Raw genomic sequence first — 19,664 nt, forward strand, 5'->3', positions numbered from 1 at the left:
GTAAGCCTAGGACTTTTTGCATGCTTTATAACCACTCTACCAACTAAGCTACATCCTGACCCTGAGATCCTTTTGAGTGGTTGATTTTGTGTATGACTGGTCATCATGTATGAGATGGCCACCTTTAATCTGCTAAATTGCTTTCGCACATCTATCAAAAACTCGCCAGGCTGCACGCGCATTGCGGGTCTATTTCTGAGCCCTCCGTGTGGTCATTAAATTCTCCACGTCCTCCATCCCCACCCATTGTCTCAAGTACTGAAACTTTTCTGTAAGTTTTAACACCACAGCGTGTACTTCTCCTGGCTTTATTTAGCGTTTTTTAAACACACACCCCTGCTTCTTTGCTTCCCTACCCCATCCCCCACCCCACCCCCAACGTGTGCTTCAACAGTTCTGCTTCAACTGGCAAAGGCTCTGCTGTAATCTTTTGTCCTTTTAAACAAAATATCAAGTAAGACAAGCAAGAACACAGTACTTTCTTGACTCACTATTTCCACTTGCAACAGTATCAGGGTGTCCTCTTGGTGGCGGAGAATGACTCCCCAGTGTTACAGGGACATAAAAGGGGTGTATTTTTACATTTTGATATTCTGTAGCCTGAGATAAAGATGGAAGACACGGAGAGGAATGGCTGGGATAGGAGCTTTTATTCAGACCGCTTCTTTGCTTCTCATGCAGTCAGTTCCCTAGGCATAAAGACCTTTTGTTCTGACCCAAGATTAAGTCTCAGGGCTTGTCAATGCGCTTCTGAACAGGGCCTGGATTCTGGCTCCAAGTGTCACTGTCCTCAGCACAGACAGTGTCCCTGGAGTCTGCAACACAGATAGGCAGGTGATCAGCACCAGCCTCAGCATCTCATGGAGGATGGCTGCTGGGATGACATATGCATCTGGGGAAGGAAGGAGTTCTGACTGGAGAAGCTTTAATAGTCCATGGTGCCTGTGGTAGAAAGAAAAACGAGAGAGAGGGAAGCATGCAGCCGGGACAGGAGCAGAAGAACGAAGAGCACACGCATTGTAGGAACCTCAGGTTTTCTCCAAAGACAATTATAGGGACCTTGGGGCAAGGGCAAAGCAGGGGAGGATGGACATGGAGGAGCTACAGCAGGGGAGGATGGACAGGGAGGAACTACAGCAGGGGAGGATGGACAGGGAGGAGCTATAGCAGGGAGGATGGACAAGGAGGAGCTACAGCAGGGAGGATGGACAGGGAGGAGCTACAGCAGGAAGGATGGACAGGGAGGAGCTATAGCAGGGAGGATGGACAAGGAGGAGCTACAGGAGGGAGGATGGACAGGGAGGAGCTACAGCAGGGAGGATGGACAAGGAGGAGCTACAGGAGGGAGGATGGACAGGGAGGAGCTACAGCAGGGAGGATGGACAGGGAGGAGCTGCAGCAGGGAGGATGGACAGGGGTGCTAAGGTATCCTGCAGTTGCCCTTTGGATCTGCAGGAAGGAACTTTTACTAGCGTGTCATACCAAAAACAACTTAAAAATCACCTTCAGAAAGAAGCTACAGAGTAAGGTCTGGTGTCCCAGGCCTGTGATCCCAACTGCTGAGGAGGCTGAAGCAGGAGGACCACAAGAAAAAGGGCAGCCTGGGATACAGAACCAGAGGTCACATTGCTCCTAGGGGATGTGTTCTGGCTGAAGCATAAGGTGTCTGGCATCACCTTGTCCTTGGATGTTCCATCTGTGCTGGTACTGCACGCGGTATAAGATGGCTGCTTTAAGTGTCACGTGCTAGCATCCAGAGACAAAGGGGAGAAGCCTGTCCTTTTCCTCTCCTGGGTCCATTTTTCTCCACCCCCAGCTCTGTGTTTGTCCATTTCCACACCCCTCCCCCATCCCTTTTCTTAGAACAGCATGTTCTTTGTGATAACTTTATTGAGATACTACACAATTCTCCCATTTAAAGTGTTGAGAAGGGGACTAGGGAGACTGCTCAGTACACAAAGATGCTTGCCACTGAGACTAGGACCTGAATTTAATCCCCAGGGACCATGTAAAAGAATATATATGCCCCCAAATAATTAAATGTAATTTTTAAAAAATTTTAAAGTATTCAAAGAGAAGGAAAGAGAAAGAAAGCTCCTGTTAGAGTTGGTTACCAGGCTTGTGACTAAGAAAGACCTCCAAGTAATGCAAAATACTTTAATACAGTTGTGGCTCCAAAGAAGTCAGCCCATACAAGTTCAATCATGAACAGTTCCATCTCTGATGCATTCCCCTCCAAGATTCTCAGGGTTATAAAATACTGTCCTTGAAGGCTAGAGTCACAGGAGGTGGAGAACTTGCTGGAACCATTTGTAGCCCTGGCTTCTACCTCCAATACTGCAAACACTAGATGTGGTGGCACACTCCTACTGTCCCAGCACAGTGTGGTGTCGCAGGAGGACCTCCAGTGCCCATCCCAACCTTCCACTCAGTTTAAGGCAGGGTCTTTTGTTCTCTGAGTACCTCATCCTAGCTGTCCTGAGAGCTTCTGGTGATCCTCCTGTCTCTGCCTCCCATCTCACCTTACAAGTGCCTAGCTCCTACTACCTTGCCCAGCCTTATGTGGGCCCTGGGGACTCAAACTCAAGTGTTCATCCTGTCCACACACACGGTTCCCACTGAGCCATCTCTGCAGCACTCAGCTGCCAGTTCTATTTCGTCAGTGGCTGTGTGCACATCTGCCCTCTTACTACGCCACCCTAATTATTGTCTTTAGTAAGTCTGAGTCTTTTAGCCTTGTTTGTCTTCAAGTTGAGGAGATTCTGACTTCCCTGGATTTCCTGTGGAATTTTAGAATTAACTCATCACATTTTACAAAGAAGCAGGCTGGCACTGGAGCAGAGTTTATATTGAATATAAAAGCTGAGCAGTATTGACATCATAATACCAAGTTTTCTAAGCCATATGTGGAAGATAAATTCTTATATTTGGATTTTTAAAATTTTCGCCAACATAATATATATATATATATATATATTTTTTTTTCAGAATGTAAGCTGTACATGTCTTGTGAAACTTGTTCCTGAATATTTTTATTCTGTCGTTGCTGACTGTGTCATTTGTCCTACCTTCAGGTTATTCTCACTAGGGCAGAAACTCTGCTGTGATACCTGTGGTCATCCTGACATGGTCATCTCGACTCACTTAAAAATTGTTCTCCGCAATTATCTGTTAAATAACTTTTAGTCACAGGTTCCAAGAACAACACAATTATTACAGGAAAAATATCACAAATTACTAGTATCTTCTACTTACTAATGATAATAGGATTTGCTATTTTATGGAAATTAGCATCCAGAAAACTAAAACAGAGAAGAGGCAAAACTCCCGTGTTTGACTCCTTAGCCTTTTTCTGTAACTCTCTTACTTAAGGGAGAGGATAATTATGGCATCGTGGTTCTATATATAATTGGCATCTGTCATAGGTGGGAAATATGTCATTAAAAGTGTATGCTCAAGCCTAGAGCTGACAGGTAGAGAGCTTGTCTAACACAAGGCCCGAGTTCTCTCCTCCACCATAGGGAAGAACCAAAACCAAAGACAGCGTCCTTGTACACACCGTTTGGAAACCTTATAGTCCTTGGAGATGAGCCGTGGCAAATCCAATGTCATGTGGAGGGATAACAGTGGGAGAGTAGGTGCCATGGACAGACCACTCATGATTCATGATTCCCAGGAACTTTGTGGTCAGACTTTCTTTAGTGCCACGACTGCATAAGGCATCAAGTTATTACTTAAAGGTCTCCGTTAGTCATCATTCTATTCTAAATGCCTGAAAGGCAGTCTCTCTCTCCCTCTCCCTCTCCCTCTCCCTCTCCCTCTCCCTCTCCCTCTCCCTCTCCCTCTCCCTCTCCCTCTCCCTCTCCCTCTCCCTCTCCCTCTCCCTCTCCCTCTCCCCCTCCCCCTCCCCTTCCCCCCCTCCCTCTCTCTCTCTCTCTCTCTCCCTCTCTCTCTCTCTCTTTCTCTCTCTGCCTCTCCCTCTTTCTCTCTCTCCCTTCTTTCTTTTCTTTTTTTCTTTCAGGAATTTTTTTATTGTTGTTTTTGTTTTGAGACTGGGTCTTACTTTTTTCTGTCTGTCTCTTCTCTTTCTGTCTCTCTGTCTCTTTGTCTCTGTCTGTCTCTGACTCTCTTTCTTTCTCTCTTTCTCTGTCTCTCTCTGTGTGTAGGGCTGATGATGCTGGAGATTACACCCAGGCTGCAGGGCTGTGTGCATGCTACATGAGCCCTTTCCCACTGAGCTGCATCCCCAGCCCACTGAGGGCATTTATTTGTAGCAATTTTGTTTGATCTTTACAACTCAGAGAAAACATTAAATGGCTGAAACTCTAGTAAAGGCCCCAGGGGGAATAAACTTAGAATTTCAGGTGCGTGCTTGTATTTTAGTTCCAAGATAAGGGTGAAGGCTAGCCTAATTATTGCTGTCTAGAAGAAGAAAACTATCTTTCAAAACAGCTCAAAGTAAAAAGAGCTGTCTTAACATTTGTAAAGCCTAGAGATCAAATTTGTTTAGTGCCATACACACCAACAAGGAGAAAGAAGAGGAGGAGGAGAAGAGAAAAGAGGGAGGGAGGAAGGAAAGGAAGGTAGGAAGGAGGGAGGGAGGGAGGGAGGGAGGGAGGGAGAAACAGGGAGAATGAAAAATGATAGCAAGAATACAGAATTAAAAACATTTCCTATCTACTTGCCCCCCTCCCAGCATCTGCCCCTTTCCTAAAATATCTCCTCTTCCCTCATTAAAACCAAGAGTTCAGTCCCTGGACCCCATGATAGAGAGAACTGACTGTCACAGCTTGTCCTCTGATCTCCAAATGTACATGGTGGCATAAGCAACCCTCCCTCCCTCACACATATGAAATAAGTAGATAGATGTAAAGAAAATTAAAAACAAACTGTTAGGCACCCCTCCCTCATCCTCTCTGCCTGGAATGGTCCTCTGGCTCAGGAGTCTCAGGATGTGAGGCTCACTTTTGACCTTATAAGACATGGAAATATACAAAATATTTATCACCAGAAATGTTTTAAAGGCTAAAAGAATGTGGTATTTTCCAAGAGATTTTTAGAGTTTTTATTCCTTTTTAATTTTTTTGAAGCTCTTTTTTTTTTTTTTTTTTTTTTTTTTTTTTTTGCATTATTTCTGAGCCAAGTGTGGTGGCTCATGTCTGTCATCCCAGCACTGGGGAAACTGAGGCAGAAGGATCTTGAGTTGTAGTCTAGTCTGAGCTGTGTAGGAAGACCTTGTCTCCAGACAAAGTGTCTGTTTAAAAAATATATATATTAAGGATATAGAAAGGAAAGATCTGTCTTTGTGTGTCACCACTACAACTTAAGAAATAAGAACACCATTTCCTGGGCTACAGAGATAGCTCAGCAGTTAAGAGCAGAGGACCCAGGTTCAATTCCCATATGGTGGCTTACAATCATCTGTAATTCTAGGTCCCAGATCCCAGGATTCTGATACCCTTGTCTGGCCTCCTCTGATGCTAGACACACACATGGTGTACATACATACATGCATATATACATACATACATACATACATACATACATACATACATGCAGGCAAAATGCTTATGCATATAAAATAAAAATAAATACAGCATGGTTTTTCCCTTGGTGAGAAGCTTGCCAGCTTTTCCTTTTAAATCATTAATGTCTTGTTTCCTTCCCATAGTACATCCCTCTGCAGACACTGCTGAAGTTCATGGTGGACATTGCCCAGGGAATGGAGTATCTGAGCAACAGGAATTTTCTTCATAGGGATTTAGCAGCTCGAAACTGCATGTAAGAACCTGGGCCATCCTGGGGAGGCAGGGTTATTAGATTTCATAGGGTGGGGAGTGACCTGCTATTAGGTTATCGAGGGCATCTGGCCTGGGAGGGAGACAGAATGCCTTGCCCTGTATGGGGTTTCTATTGCTGTGATTCTTCCTTGGGAGTTTTCTGTCTCTGCCTCCAAGTGTCTGGCTACTATCCAATGCTCTCTTATGGTTAGTTCTGTTTTCTCCTTGTCACTAGGCTAGGGACACTAGGTGTGATCTTTGGGTTTTTTTGCCATCAACTAGCTTGGACCCACAATAATATGGAGGTCAGCTAACCATAGTATAACTTGAACAACAATAATGAAAATTGTAAAGACTTTTCCCCATGCCTTTGTCAACACACAGCTCTCTCCTCGAGGAGGGTAAGAAATAGTGTGTTCTAGAGTCAAGTACAAGTGACCATGGGCTGAGAATACAGATTCAATGGCCTCAAATGTCATCTTCCACAGTGGGAACTGTCTTCAGGTTTTGACACTAACAAAACAAGGAAAATCATAAATCAATACACCTTCAAATACATTGGTGGAAACATGCGGGTTACAGCAGTGTGGAGAAACTTCTGCTATAGGCCTCAGATGCTGGATGATCACATCCCTGGCCTTGGTTGCTCTGCTAAATTAATACATCCAGAGCGGTTTCCTCTGATAATCACTGGGCAGACACAGAGGTGGGCAGAGACAGTTAAGTGAGCTAAAGATAACTTAAGATAGATTGTAGTTAGACTCTGCCCTTCGACTTTCCAACCGCTCCTCCTCCATCACTGAACTTCTAACCAGACAATCGGCCTTCTGACGGTTCAATGAGAGGTATAGTTCCTTTCCAGGAATTTGCATCCATATCTACCCAACCATCATGACACTGTTTCATACCTTAAATATCTAGAAGCTTTTCTGCCACAGCAGATGATGAATTGTAAGAATTTACATGAGAACTTTGGGCTTGAATTTTCTCTATTTCTTTACCTGCTTTGACAGAACCGCCTGATGTAATCTGCAAACACCTTCACTGTTCCTTGATTTTAGCTTGCCTGTTGTGAGACGAGGGAGGGGCCCTGTGCATTTGTCTTGGTCAGAGGTTTGACTGTAGACTTGGCTACTCACTCTTCTCAACCACAGGCCCTTCCCCCTTTAATTTAGTCTTTAAAAACCCCAAGAGATTCGGGGATTGTTACTGTTTTTCGACTGTGAATAGTCATGAATTTTTATTTTTCTATTAACATTTCCTTCATGTTTTTCCTACCAGGTAGGAGGACTGCCTGTCTAGTTTGTCCTGAACTAAGGATGTGGGTCTTTTGGGTGTGCATCCCTGTATTCCCAACACCCAGAATTATCCTCAGCTGCACAGCAAATTTCTGGCCAACCTGGGCTACATGAGACCCTGTCAAAATGAGAGAGAGAGAGAGAGAGAGAGAGAGAGAGAGAGAGAGAGAGAGAGAGAGAGAGAGGAGATAAGGGTTAATGTCAGACAGACAAGGCTATATCAGACACCTGCCTCTCTTTTCCTTTCTCCTCTCTGCCTTCTTTCTCTTCCTTTTCCTTCTTGTCTAGGACCTGTTTTACTGCTGTGGGCTATGACTCCAATTTATTTCCTTTTAATTTCCCAGTTCCATCCCCCGACAGCTGCCCACATTAGCCAGCAATCCTTCAGCACCATCTTTTGATGTGTGCCTCCCACTTCTCCAGACTTTGCCTCCCCTTATGCCTCCACACTGCCTTGCTTGGTCCACAGGTCTAATGCTGCTTGCAGACAGATGGCAATGGCATGATGCGATCCATGAAAGGACCAGGAGGAGTTGCTGTCCTTCCACTCCTGTTCTGCCACATCTCTGTCCCACCCCAACCCTTTGCTTCCAGCCACTGTGCCTGGATGCCTTTGCTGGACCAGCCCCACATAGGACAGAGTGAAGGGAATACAGGAATATCTTCTCCCTATTACTTGCTGTTTCTTTGACTTCAAAGCAGCTTCCTACCCCAAGCTCATGGCTCATGGGCTCTATTTCTTCTTCTTCCTCTTTCTTCCTCTTCCTCTTCCTCTTCCTCTTCCTCCTCTTCTTCCCTTCTTCTTCCTCCTCTGTTGCGCACACCTCCCGTGTCCCCCCTCGCCCGTGGGAGAGAAACACGAGAGGCAGAATTCGGGTAGTTACCACAGTGAGGCTTTACTCTGTATCACAGACGTGGAAAACGTGGAAGGGCTGAAGACAGGAAGAGGCCCAGCTTAAATACACCCTAGAGTGACGTATTCACTTCTGATTGGCTGTTCACTCATCACCCAATATTACGCCTCAGGATTGGCCAGTGACTTTGGCGGGCTTTCTGCCTTTGCAGCTGCGCAGTTACTTGTTTACTAGTGGGAGGACACGATGTCCGCGCCATCTTGGAATGGCGGATACTGACATACTCACTACGGCTCCCAACACTCCTCCTTCTTCTTCCTCTTCTCCTCTTCCTCCTTTTCCTTCCTTCCTTTTCCCTTTTTGCTCTTTTCCTTCCCTCTTCTCCTCCTATAAAGATGTCATATATCCCAGGCTGGTCTTGAACTTGACAAGCAGCTGAGGATGACCTTGAACTTCTCTACCTGCACCTACCTGCCAAGTGCTGGAGTTAGAAGTATGCACCACTATTCTCCTTTATGCTGTGCTGGGGAACCAAACCAAGGGCTTTGTGCATCCTAGCCAAGCATTTTACCAACTGATTCACACCTGCAATCTCCCCATGTCTTCCTTAGTCACATTTCATCCATTTTGAGTGCATCTGGTACAGGCTGGGGTTAAATGCTCTGCTCCCAAGGTTACTGAGGACCAAAATTTACCCTTCACAGGTTGCGGGATGACATGACTGTCTGTGTGGCAGACTTTGGCCTCTCAAAGAAGATTTACAGTGGTGATTATTACCGCCAAGGCCGAATTGCCAAAATGCCTGTGAAATGGATTGCCATAGAGAGCCTGGCAGACCGAGTCTACACAAGCAAAAGTGACGTGGTATGCACACAGCTTTGATTTGACAGACAGAGACGCACTGAGAGAAATGACTGAGCCTGGTGATGTAGGGAATTATGCTATGATTAAACTGAGGGTTGAGAGCATGCTCAGACCATGCTTTTATTTCATTTATTCTCTCATTCCTCTGCCTTTTGTTGTTCTGGGGTTGACTCCGGGACCTCACACATGCTACAAGAACACTAGCTACTTTCACATCCTCTACTTTTAAGATTTAACTTTATTTTAATTATGTGTATAGGTATGAGATCTGTATGTGGAGATGTGCACACAGAGGCAGGTGCTCTTAGAGGCCAGCGGCATCAGAACCCCTGCAGCCTGAGACAATCACAGGGGATGACTGTGAGCCAAAATGGATGCTGGGAACCAAACTTGGGTCCTCTTCAAGAGCAGAAAGTACTCTTACCCACTGGGCCATCACTCTGGCCCCTTTTTACTTTTTATTTATTTTTATGTACATGAGTATTTGGCCCACATGTATGTCTGTTCACTGTGATGTGCCTAGTGCCAATGGAGGCCGGGAGAGTGTCAGATCCCCTGGAACTGGAATTAGAGATGGTTGTGAGTGACCATGTGAGTGTTAGGAATTGAACCTGCATCTTCTGGGAGATCAGTCAGTGTCTTAATCACTAAGCCATTTCTCTAATCCTCTCTACCTTTTATTTTTGAGGCCAAGTCTATCTGTGTCACCTAGAAAGCCCTTGAGCTTCCAATCCTCCTGCTTCAGTCTCCCCAGTAGCTGGGATCACAAATGTGCACCATTACACCTGGCTTTCTTTTTTTCCATTAATTAATTTATTTATTCACTTTACATAGAATCTTTAATTCAGGGCAACTAGTAGGTTGTGGTAAAGTCCTCATATTTGCTTTGCATATGACCTTTGAAGACTTCCAGGTTACTTTGCTACAAGTGAATGACTTATTGCCCATAACTAAGATAGTCACATTAAAATGAATGAGTTCATTCAGTAGTCTTTGGAACCCATGTGTTACATAAACGATGCTGTGTAATTATACCCTTGATTCAAACTTGGGAAGAGAAAATATCTCCACAATAAGAGCAGAGCAGCACAGTGCACTCAGTCAGCAGTGGTGATATGAGATGAAGCTCCATCTGCCTTTAGCCAAGTTTCCCAGAACAGCTTTAGTAAGAACAGTTAGCTATGGGGCTTCGACCCCACGTATTGCTGTGTCAGGAGAACAGTGGGCCTCAGACATAATTACCAGCTCTGTGTACTTCATCATTGGGGCTTTACGGAAATGACCTTTCCCCATGAAAAAGTCCATTCAGCCTTTGTGGAAAGACTTTTGTCCTAAATTCTCATGCCTTTGTTCTCAGTGGGCTTTTGGCGTGACCATGTGGGAAATAGCAACACGGGGAATGACTCCCTATCCTGGAGTCCAGAACCATGAAATGTACGATTACCTTCTCCACGGCCACAGGCTGAAGCAGCCAGAGGACTGCCTGGATGAACTGTAAGTGTGCATCCCTGTAATGCTGGTTGTGAGAGGACCTGGGAAACACAGTCCTGGCTGGTGCAAGTGGGATCTGCTGTTAGCCAGGAGAGCCTATGAAGAGAGTGCCTCTTGCAGAAGCCTCGGGCCAGCAGACACTCCTAATGCATGTGGAGGTGTATGCCCAGCTTCTGTAAGCCCCCTGTGGCTCAGTCATCCAAAAGGTCTCAGTCTCTTCCAATGGACACAGTCAAGGCAAGGTACCAGTGTGTGTTTCCAAACAACAACAACATAGACATCACTAGGGAGTAGATGGTGCCAATGAATAGGTTTATTTTGTAGTATATTGGGTTCTGGGATCCTTCATCCGTACTCACTTTGAACCCAGTAATCCTTTTTCTCTATAGCATTTCAAATGCACTGATCACACTTATTGGGTAATGTCAGAATCTGCACCAGTGCCTTTGAGAACAAACTGGCCCTGGGGATTGCTTGGGAAATATTCTGACAATGTAGTTGCTTATCCCTATGCCCAGAGGGTGCAGTGCTGTTGGTACAAAGTGGGTCTAGAAATTGTGTTTAAAAATGTTCCCTGGAGGACCTGTGCCCAGCCAGCTATGAGTTCTACCTCCCATCACAGAGCACATCTGACCAACACAGCCCTCTCTCGGTCTTCAATGTCAAGCATTATGGGGAAGGGACCCAGGACTTGGGGTTGATCAGGACAGGCCCTGTCCAATAATTATCCACATGTGTGACATGGCAGCTGGCTTGACATTTCTGTACCTCATATCATGAGCCACACAGTGTATATTCTTTGGAGAACTGTGTTATCTTGACAAAAGCAACTGACGTGGGAGAGGGTTTATTTCAGCTCCAAGTTCAAGGTGCTTTCCGTCATGGCAGGGAAGTCAAGGCTATAGGAGCTTGACAGGGCTGGTCACATCACATCCACAGTAAGAAACAGAGAGTAAGGAATTCTTGCTATCCCTCAGCCCCCTTTCTCATACAACCAAGGATCCCCTGCCTAGGCAATGGCCCCGCCCACAATTAAGATGAATCGTCCCATAGCATTAAGGTAATCAAGATAATCTTTCACAGCTATGCTCATAGGCCCATCTCCCTGATGATTATAGATTATGATATGTTGAAAATAGTAACCATCACAGTATATTTGTGTATGTGGGGGGGGGGTACACATGTGTGGGTATGTGTCCAGTGTGTTTGTTTATCTGAAGGCTGGAGATTGGTTTTAAGTGTCCTCAATAGATCTCCACTTTTATTTACTGAGACAGTGTTTCTTGTTGAACGTGGACCTCATGGATTTGGCTTGTCTGCTTAGCCAGCTTCCCCCTGAATATCCCGTCTTCACTTGCTGATGGCTGGAAACATAGGCCAGCCACTCAAACTACCTGGCTTCTAGATGTCCGCTGAGGATCCAAATTCTGGTCCTCATTCCTATAGGCAAGTGCTTTATCACCTAGAGCATCACCATAGTTTCATCATTAGTTTGGTCTCCCCAAGCACTTTGCTGAGTTTTTCAAGACAATGTCGTGCAGTGCTGTCTTCAGTGGTGACTTACACTCTTTGGTGAGTCTCCTCCAAAGACCACAGGCTTGGGATATTTTCATCATATTTAACAAGAGCATTATAAGAACATACAGCATGAGGGATACTGGTGCCAGTAAGTATATGCAAGACCTTCAGCCCCATCCCAGGCTCTGTCTCTGTGGCCTCATTCAGCACACGGGGCCCGGTCACAGCCTGTGTACACAGCCTCCTAGGTACATCCATGGCTTAAACTCCAAGCCAAACACAAGGAAGATTGTTTTGTTCCCAGCCACAGCGTGCTTTGTGGTTGAAAATATTTGATACCGAACAGAAACAAAGGCTTCAGATCTCTTGGAAATATCTTAAGGCCTTGATTAAATTAGTCATAAGGTTTCATGGTCATTTTGAAGAGGGCTGAGTTAATGAAACGTTGGCTTCTGGAAATGAGGAAGCCTTGCTGTGCAGCCACATTGCCCAGGAAGTTTTGTGGCGGCTTCTTTCTCCACTGTTCCCCCTGCAGCAGCAGCATCTGACATTAGCAATGGTCATTGTGGGCCTGAGTGAGTTCCAAGCTGTGTCGCACTGTGGTTTTTGTGTGTTTCACTTTGAACTAAAACAAGAGACTGCTGAGCTGGCGGTGTCTGAGAACACTTTTAGCTGGTGGAGTCAGCTCCCACCCTGTGGCTGGGGACCCAGGTGATGGCAGACAGGCTGCCATCCCCATGTTCCTGATTTCTGCATGCCCTGGGCCGACAGACGTGATGCGGTCAGCAGGCTAGTGGAGCAGGCTTTACTCCTCATATGGATGCCGACAAGCAACAGTACCCCAAAAGAAACTTTTGTACTTGACACACAAACTCACACTCACACACATACTCATATTCGTATATACAAACACACCCGCCCACTCATACTCATATACTTACATACACAAACACACACACCCACTCACACTCACATATTTACACATACAAACACACACACACAGACTGACACACACAGACACAAAAATACACACTAACACTCATAGACACATACACAAATACAGACACAAACACACATACTTGCACCCATAAACACACACTCACAGACACACACATTCAGACACAGACACACTCATGCATACAAACTCACAGACACACACGCACTGAATATTCTGAGTGTCTCAGAGTCCAAGCATGACTAGGATGAGTGTGCTCCTTGTGTGTGTGTGTCTCTTTGGCTGCTTTAAGCTAACTGTCTGAAATGTGGCAATGTCAGGTGGGAATGTAGCTCAGTGGTAAGAGCTTGCCTAGCCTGCATAAAGTTATATGTTCACTCTCCACTACTGTAAAACAAAGGGCTAAGGGAGTGAGGGAAGGAAGGAGAAATAGAGAAAAGGATAGACAGATACAAATCACAGAGCCCCTAAGCCCCTACTCTCTACTCCAAACCCCCAGAGTCACCTCTCCTCATAGTCTCAATCCTACCATGGAGTGACCAGACTGTCAGTCTTGCTTCCTACTGCCCAGGATGCCATTTTCTATGGTGTGTTAATCAATGTGTATGGGACATTTGCCTAGCTGAGGTCTTTAAGCTCTCCCTGGCACCCTCAGAGCCTTTCCTGCCAGCTGTCCACGGTGGTCCTCCATGGCATGAAGATCCACCCTTGATCCTCTGATAGGGCAGTTTTATTTTCCCATAGGGTCTTGTTGGCCAGCAGGTACTCTTCAGCATTGAGAATTCTTCTCCTCACTGGGCATGATAGCACGCACTTCTAATCCCAGCAGGGGCAAGCCAATCTCTGTGAGTTTGAGAACAGCCTAGTCTATATAGTGAGTTTCAAGGCAGGCAGGACTACATACCAGGAGTCTGTCTAAACAAAACAAAACAGGGCTGGAGAGATGTCTCAGCAATTAAGAGCACTGACTGCTCTTCCAGGGAACCTGGGTTCAATTCCCAGCACCCACATGGCAGCTCACAACAGTCTATAACTCCCGTTTCAGGGGCTCTAATGCCCTCTTCTGGCATATATGGGCAGGGCACACATTTAGCACACAGACATATATTCAGGCAAAACACCTATAATATAAATCTATATAGATAAACCCAGAATTTCCATCTTCTTTTCTCATTGCTGATACTGACAGATCACAGAAATCCAGAACTGCATTACCATCATGATGACATCATGACATAAATACAGTGCTCTGTGCAGAACCTTCATCCCCCTTACCCAAGGGTCCTCCTTCATTGCCTAGACAGCAACCAAGGTGATCTCACAAAGGTTATAATCAGAGCTGAGGTCCCTCAGCGGTAGAGAACTTGCCTACCATGCACATGGGCCCTGCTAACATCCTAAGTCTAGACATAATTACCATCATAAGCTGCTCATGGATTGTTTCTGGACATCATCTTCTTGTGGTTTCCCAGCCCCTATGGTATCTTTCAAGGCCATATTTAAGATGGGCATAGTGAGGTATGCTTATGCAGGAATGTCAAAAGTTTGAGAGCAGCCCAGGCTATATAGCAAGGTCCTATCTTATAACTCTCTCTCTCTCTCTCTCTCTCTCTCTCTCTCTCTCTCTCTCTCTCTCTCTCATGTTATATATTAAATATTCTTACATATGTAACACATCACACAAAGTTATATTTATATACTCACAAAGTATTAGATATGAAAGGAAAATAAATTTCAGGATAGTACTACCACTATTCTCTATAAAGATAAGTCACTTAGCACTTTCTTCTAAAATGTGAGGTTAATGAAAGAGAAGTAAACAGCCCGGCACCTCAACGCAGAAGTGAAAAGGATGTTATGTCCTTGGGGACTGAATTTCTCAAAACCTATGTGGGCAAACAAGCAAGGCTCTGTGCAAAGTTGGAGTCTTGCAGATTGACTGATGTAGTGAAAACCTCCAAAACAGAACCAGATGTTGTTTGTCCAGTCTAAGTGACTGGCTACTGAGAGTGATTTAGAGACTCAAAGGAGCTCCTGAGGCTAAGACAAAATTCGAGTTTTGTGAGGCAAGTGCGAGGCAAGTGTCAGAGTGGAGTCCTGTGTTGAGGTCCCGTCCCTTTGTATGTGGGTGAATTTCCAAGTTCCAGAACCAAGTAACAGCCCTGTTAAGGGCTGCAAAAATAGGTCAGTGAAAGGCCATGAGAACGTCTGCACGGATGAGATCTGTGGGCTGTGTGTAGGGACTAACACTAGACTTAGCCCAAGGATCTATAGATTGTGGGAACTGCATATTTTTGTTCCTAAGAAAGCCAGAGTCAGCATACATCAGGTAATTTAGATTAAGCTTTATTTTGTATTTTTTAAAGATTTATTTATTTATGTATTTATGTTTTGTCTGCACATACATCTGCACACTAAAAGAGGGCATTGGATCCCATAGCACTACAGAAATAGTTGTGAGCTGCCATGTTGGGTCTAGGAGTTGAACTCAGCACCTCTGGGAGAACAGCCAGTGTTCTTATAACCACTGAGCCATCTTTCCAGACCCTACCTTTAGTTTTCTTTTCTTTTCTTTTTTTTTTTTTTTTTTTTGGTTTTTCAAGACAGGGTTTCTCTGTGTAGTCCTGGCTGTCCTGGAACTCACTTTGTAGACCAGGCTGGCCTCGAACTCAGAAATCCACCTGCCTCTGCCTCCCAAGTGCTGGGATTAAAGGCGTGCGCCACCACCGCCCGGCCTCCCCTTAGTTTTCTTATCCAGTGATATTAATATCAATTTCCCAAAGCAGGGAAGGCTCAAAATGAAATGCTGGTGTGAATTCTTCTCAGCCCAGCAATTTCCTGTGGTCCGTTCCTTCCCATGGCCCTCAATTGTAATCCTTAATGATACTAGATATTGGGGATGAAGTTTCCTGCAACGCATGCCCTGTAGAACTCAGCAGAAATGCCTTGAGGAGCACTTGTGTTGGGCTTACCCAACCCCAACCTCATTCCTCTGCTCCCCGCTGCTCCCAATGAGGCCAGGGCATGGACTATAACTTACAGGGAGCTGTTGGGAAGCTGGGAATGGAGTGGTGCACGGTACTTACCACTCAGTCGCCCTTCATGTGCCAGTCTAGCTCTGGGTAACAGCTCAGTTTAATGGTGTAGATGGAGGTTACTTGTTTGGTAAATGTCTTAGTTACTGTCCTATTGTTTTGCAGAGCCACTATGACCAAGACAACTTATGAAAGAAAGCATTTAATTGGGAGGCTTGCTTACAGTTTCAGAGATGAGTCCATGACTGTGCACAAGCATAAGTCAAAGAGAGAAGTCTGAAAAGGGTGTGGGTTTTGAAACCTCCTCTATCTAGGCCACGCCTCCTAGTATTTCCTGAACAGTCTCACCAACTGCAGACGAAGCATTCACATAGATGGGCCTATGGCTTTGAGGGCCCTTTGTAGCAACCACTCAATGCTACAAGTGTAGCAAAAGCACAGACAGCAAATAGGCATAGCTGTGTTCTAATAAAACTTTACTTACAGAAAGTATGGTTGGTTTGATTGAACGCCTATATAAGAAAAGGACAGGGAATCTGTTTTATTTGCAAAAGTAGATATAACTGTCAGATGCATCTTCTATTTCTAGCCACAGGATTTTTTTTTTTTTTTTTTTGACAAGGGGCTGGAGAGATGGCTAAGTAGGTAAGGGTACTTGCTGAGCAAGCATGATAACCTGAATTCAGTCCCCAGCAACCATGTAAAAAGCTTGCCATAGCCTCCAACCTCAGTGCTGTTAGGGGTAGAGATATGAGGATTCCTGGGCTTCCTGGCCAGTCAGTCTAGCCAAAACAGCAAATCCCTGGTTTAGTGAGAGACCCTGTCTCAAAGAAATAAAATGGACAGGGATAGAGCCATATATCAGATGCCCCCCAAGCCTCTGTACATGCATGCACAAGTACATATTATCACACTTACACAACACATGAAACATTTTAAAAGTTGAATAACCATTAGACCATTTCTTCCCACCCACCTCCCACCAAAACTCATTCATTTCCATAACAAGTGGAACAAATGCTGATTAAAATGAAATGAAATTAAACATTAGTTGAGGTGGAAGGGGTGGCTGTACCGCAGGTTCTGGGTTTGTGCCAGGTAACACTCACATGGCTCTTATCATCAGGTATGACATCATGTACTCTTGCTGGAGTGCTGACCCCTTGGACCGACCCACCTTCTCAGTGTTGAGGCTGAAGCTGGAAAAGCTCTCCGAAAGTTTGCCTGATGCTCAGGACAAAGAATCCATCATCTACATCAATACCCAGTTGCTAGAGAGCTGTGAGGGCCTAGCCAATGGGTCCTCACTCGCGGGGCTAGACATGAACATTGATCCTGACTCCATCATTGCGTCTTGCACGCCTGGCGCTACCGTCAGCGTGGTCACGGCAGAAGTTCACGAGAACAACCTTCATGAGGAAAGATACATCTTGAATGGGGGCAATGAGGAATGGGAAAATGTGGCCTCCGCTCCTTTTGCTACAGTTACATCTGGAAAAGATGGTGTCTTACCAGAGGACAGACTCACCAAAAATGGCATCTCCTGGTCTCACCATAGTACGCTACCTTTGGGGAGCCCATCACCAGATGAACTTTTGTTTGCAGATGACTCCTCAGAAGACTCTGAAGTTCCGATGTGAGACCGGCCACGAGGAAGCATGACAGAACCACACAAATACTGCTTCGTGGGATCCGGTTGTCTTAGATGCTTTGCTATTGCTGTGATGAAACATGATGACCAAGACAATCTTTAAGAGAAAGTATTTAACTAGGTTTACAGTTTCAGAGGGTTAGAGTCCATGATTGCAGAAGGAAGGTATGGTGGCAGGTACAGCTGAGTGCTGACATCTTGAATAGCAAGCAGGAGACAGAGCACTCTGGGAAATGGCACCAATCTTTTGAAACCTCAAAGCCTGCTCCCAGTGACAAAACTTCTTCAACAAGGCCATACCTCCTAATTCTTCCTAAACAATTCCACCAACTAGAGACCAAACATTCAAATGTATCAGCTTATTGGGGCCATTCTTATTCAAACCACCACACTGGCTATACCTGATGTTTTGGTATTTGTTTTCCTTACCAAATAGAGTCCATGGCCTGACAACACTAGGTGAAAGCTGCTGAGTCAGTTTTGCAAATAAATACATAACCAAGGTCTTGAGAGATGACAGGTTTTTTTTTTTTTTTTTTTTTTTTTTTTTTTTTTTTTTTTTTTTAGAGATTTCTTTTACACTGTTGCCAGCAACTAAATCAGACAGCTCAGAACCACCTGTAACTCCAGTTCTAGAGGACTGATACTCTCTTCTGGCCTCTGAGGGCACCTGTACACATGAGGCATACTCTCACACAGTCATATGAATAGAAATAAATCTAAAAATAAGTAAACCAATAACAAGGCTGGGAGTGTGGCTCAGCAGCTGTGTGCTTAACCTGTGGACTGCCCTGCACCCCATCTCAAGATCCCAAAGCAGTACAGAATAAGAATACAGAGGCCAGGGGGGACAGCTCAGTTGGTAAAGTACTTGACTTGTAAGTGCCAGGATGTGAATTTGATCCCCAGATCCAACAGAACACAACTTTGAATGTGGTGACACACACTTGTGATCTCAGTGCTGGGAAGGTGGTCTCAGGTGGATTTCTGAGGCTCACTGGCCAGCTACCCAGGTAGGTTCCAGGCCAAGTGAACCCTGTCTCAAAGAAAAAAGGTGGACGGCACCTGAGGAGTGATATTCGATGCTGTTTTCTGTGTACACACACATGCATGCACACACACACCAGCACATACATGAACATGCATATACAAGAAAAATATAAATAAAATACATAATATATTTATTTAAAGAGAGACTATATATATGTATATAATGGAAAGAGACAAGGATATTATATTTTAATAAAAGATGACTTATTTCACTGACCCTGCAGAACTCAAAATGTATTCCTCAGTGTTAAACATTTGTACAGAATCAATGTTGCTTTTTTAAAGTTGTTTTCTTTTCCACAGTATTAAATGTACAAGTGTTTGTAAAGTGACATGGCAGGTTTGACTTCATTTTTGACCTTCATGAGAAGCCTGGCATGTCTCCATGCATCGTGTGTGTGTGTGTGTGTGTGTGTGTGTGTGTGTGTGTGTGTGTGTTAAAAATGATTTGTTTAATGTTCAAGGTTTTACAACTGATTGAGATGACTTCCTAATAAAATGCAAATGAAAAAGGATGTGTTCAGATTTGGAAAGAGAGCTGCCACCAGCAGCCCTGCTACCTTTCTTTGCAAAGGAGTTTCCTTAATGGCTGGCCCTCACCACAGTTCCTATGCCCATTCTTATCATTGCTTTGAGAGACATGGACAAACCATCCCAGGAGTCCTTAGAGGAATGGCTGGCAAGATGGCTCAGCTGGTAAATGCACTTGTAACCAAGCCCAGTGACCTAAGTTTGATGATCAGGACTGACCTGGTGGAAAGAGGGAACCAACAAAGATGTCCTCTGACCTCCATGTGGATACACACACACACACACACACACAAAATAAATTAGTGAATAAGTAAATAATTTAAAAAGAGGTCATGAGTGAAAATAAAAATAATAAAGGATTCAAGATTATATAGGCTCTGAGAAGATGTGGAAGCCTTTGAGTGGTGAGTCACATTTCCACCGCAGAGCTGTCACTCACAGGAGGTAAGTGGGGCAGGCCCAGGGCATAGGCTGTAGAGTTCTGCCATCTTGGTTCCATGTCTCAGCCACCATGTGTTGAACACTTGCCTTGTTTCCAGCCCTGTATATATCTGTGCCCTTTACTGTGTGTCTTACACTATGGGTACCAGTGCCATCCTCATGTCTAGGCCAGGAAACCATTGCTTGGAAAGATGAG

The 19,664-nt window shown here is 44.9% G+C and overlaps 1 protein-coding gene across 1 annotated transcript in view; it reads left to right on the forward strand.

Moving 5' to 3' along the window:
• The window catches only part of Mertk (MER proto-oncogene, tyrosine kinase), a 99,896-nt gene extending 80,885 nt beyond the window's left edge, over positions 1-19,011 (forward strand). Inside the window, 4 exon segments of the mRNA XM_034494690.2 lie at positions 5,672-5,781; positions 8,637-8,796; positions 10,154-10,290; positions 16,922-19,011. Of these exon segments, the coding sequence (XP_034350581.1) occupies positions 5,672-5,781; positions 8,637-8,796; positions 10,154-10,290; positions 16,922-17,435 (921 nt within the window). The 3' untranslated portion in view covers positions 17,436-19,011.
• The last annotated feature ends 653 nt before the right edge of the window (positions 19,012-19,664 follow it).

This window comes from Arvicanthis niloticus, chromosome 2 (genome assembly GCF_011762505.2).
Source record: "Arvicanthis niloticus isolate mArvNil1 chromosome 2, mArvNil1.pat.X, whole genome shotgun sequence".
Lineage (NCBI taxonomy): Eukaryota > Metazoa > Chordata > Mammalia > Rodentia > Muridae > Arvicanthis > Arvicanthis niloticus.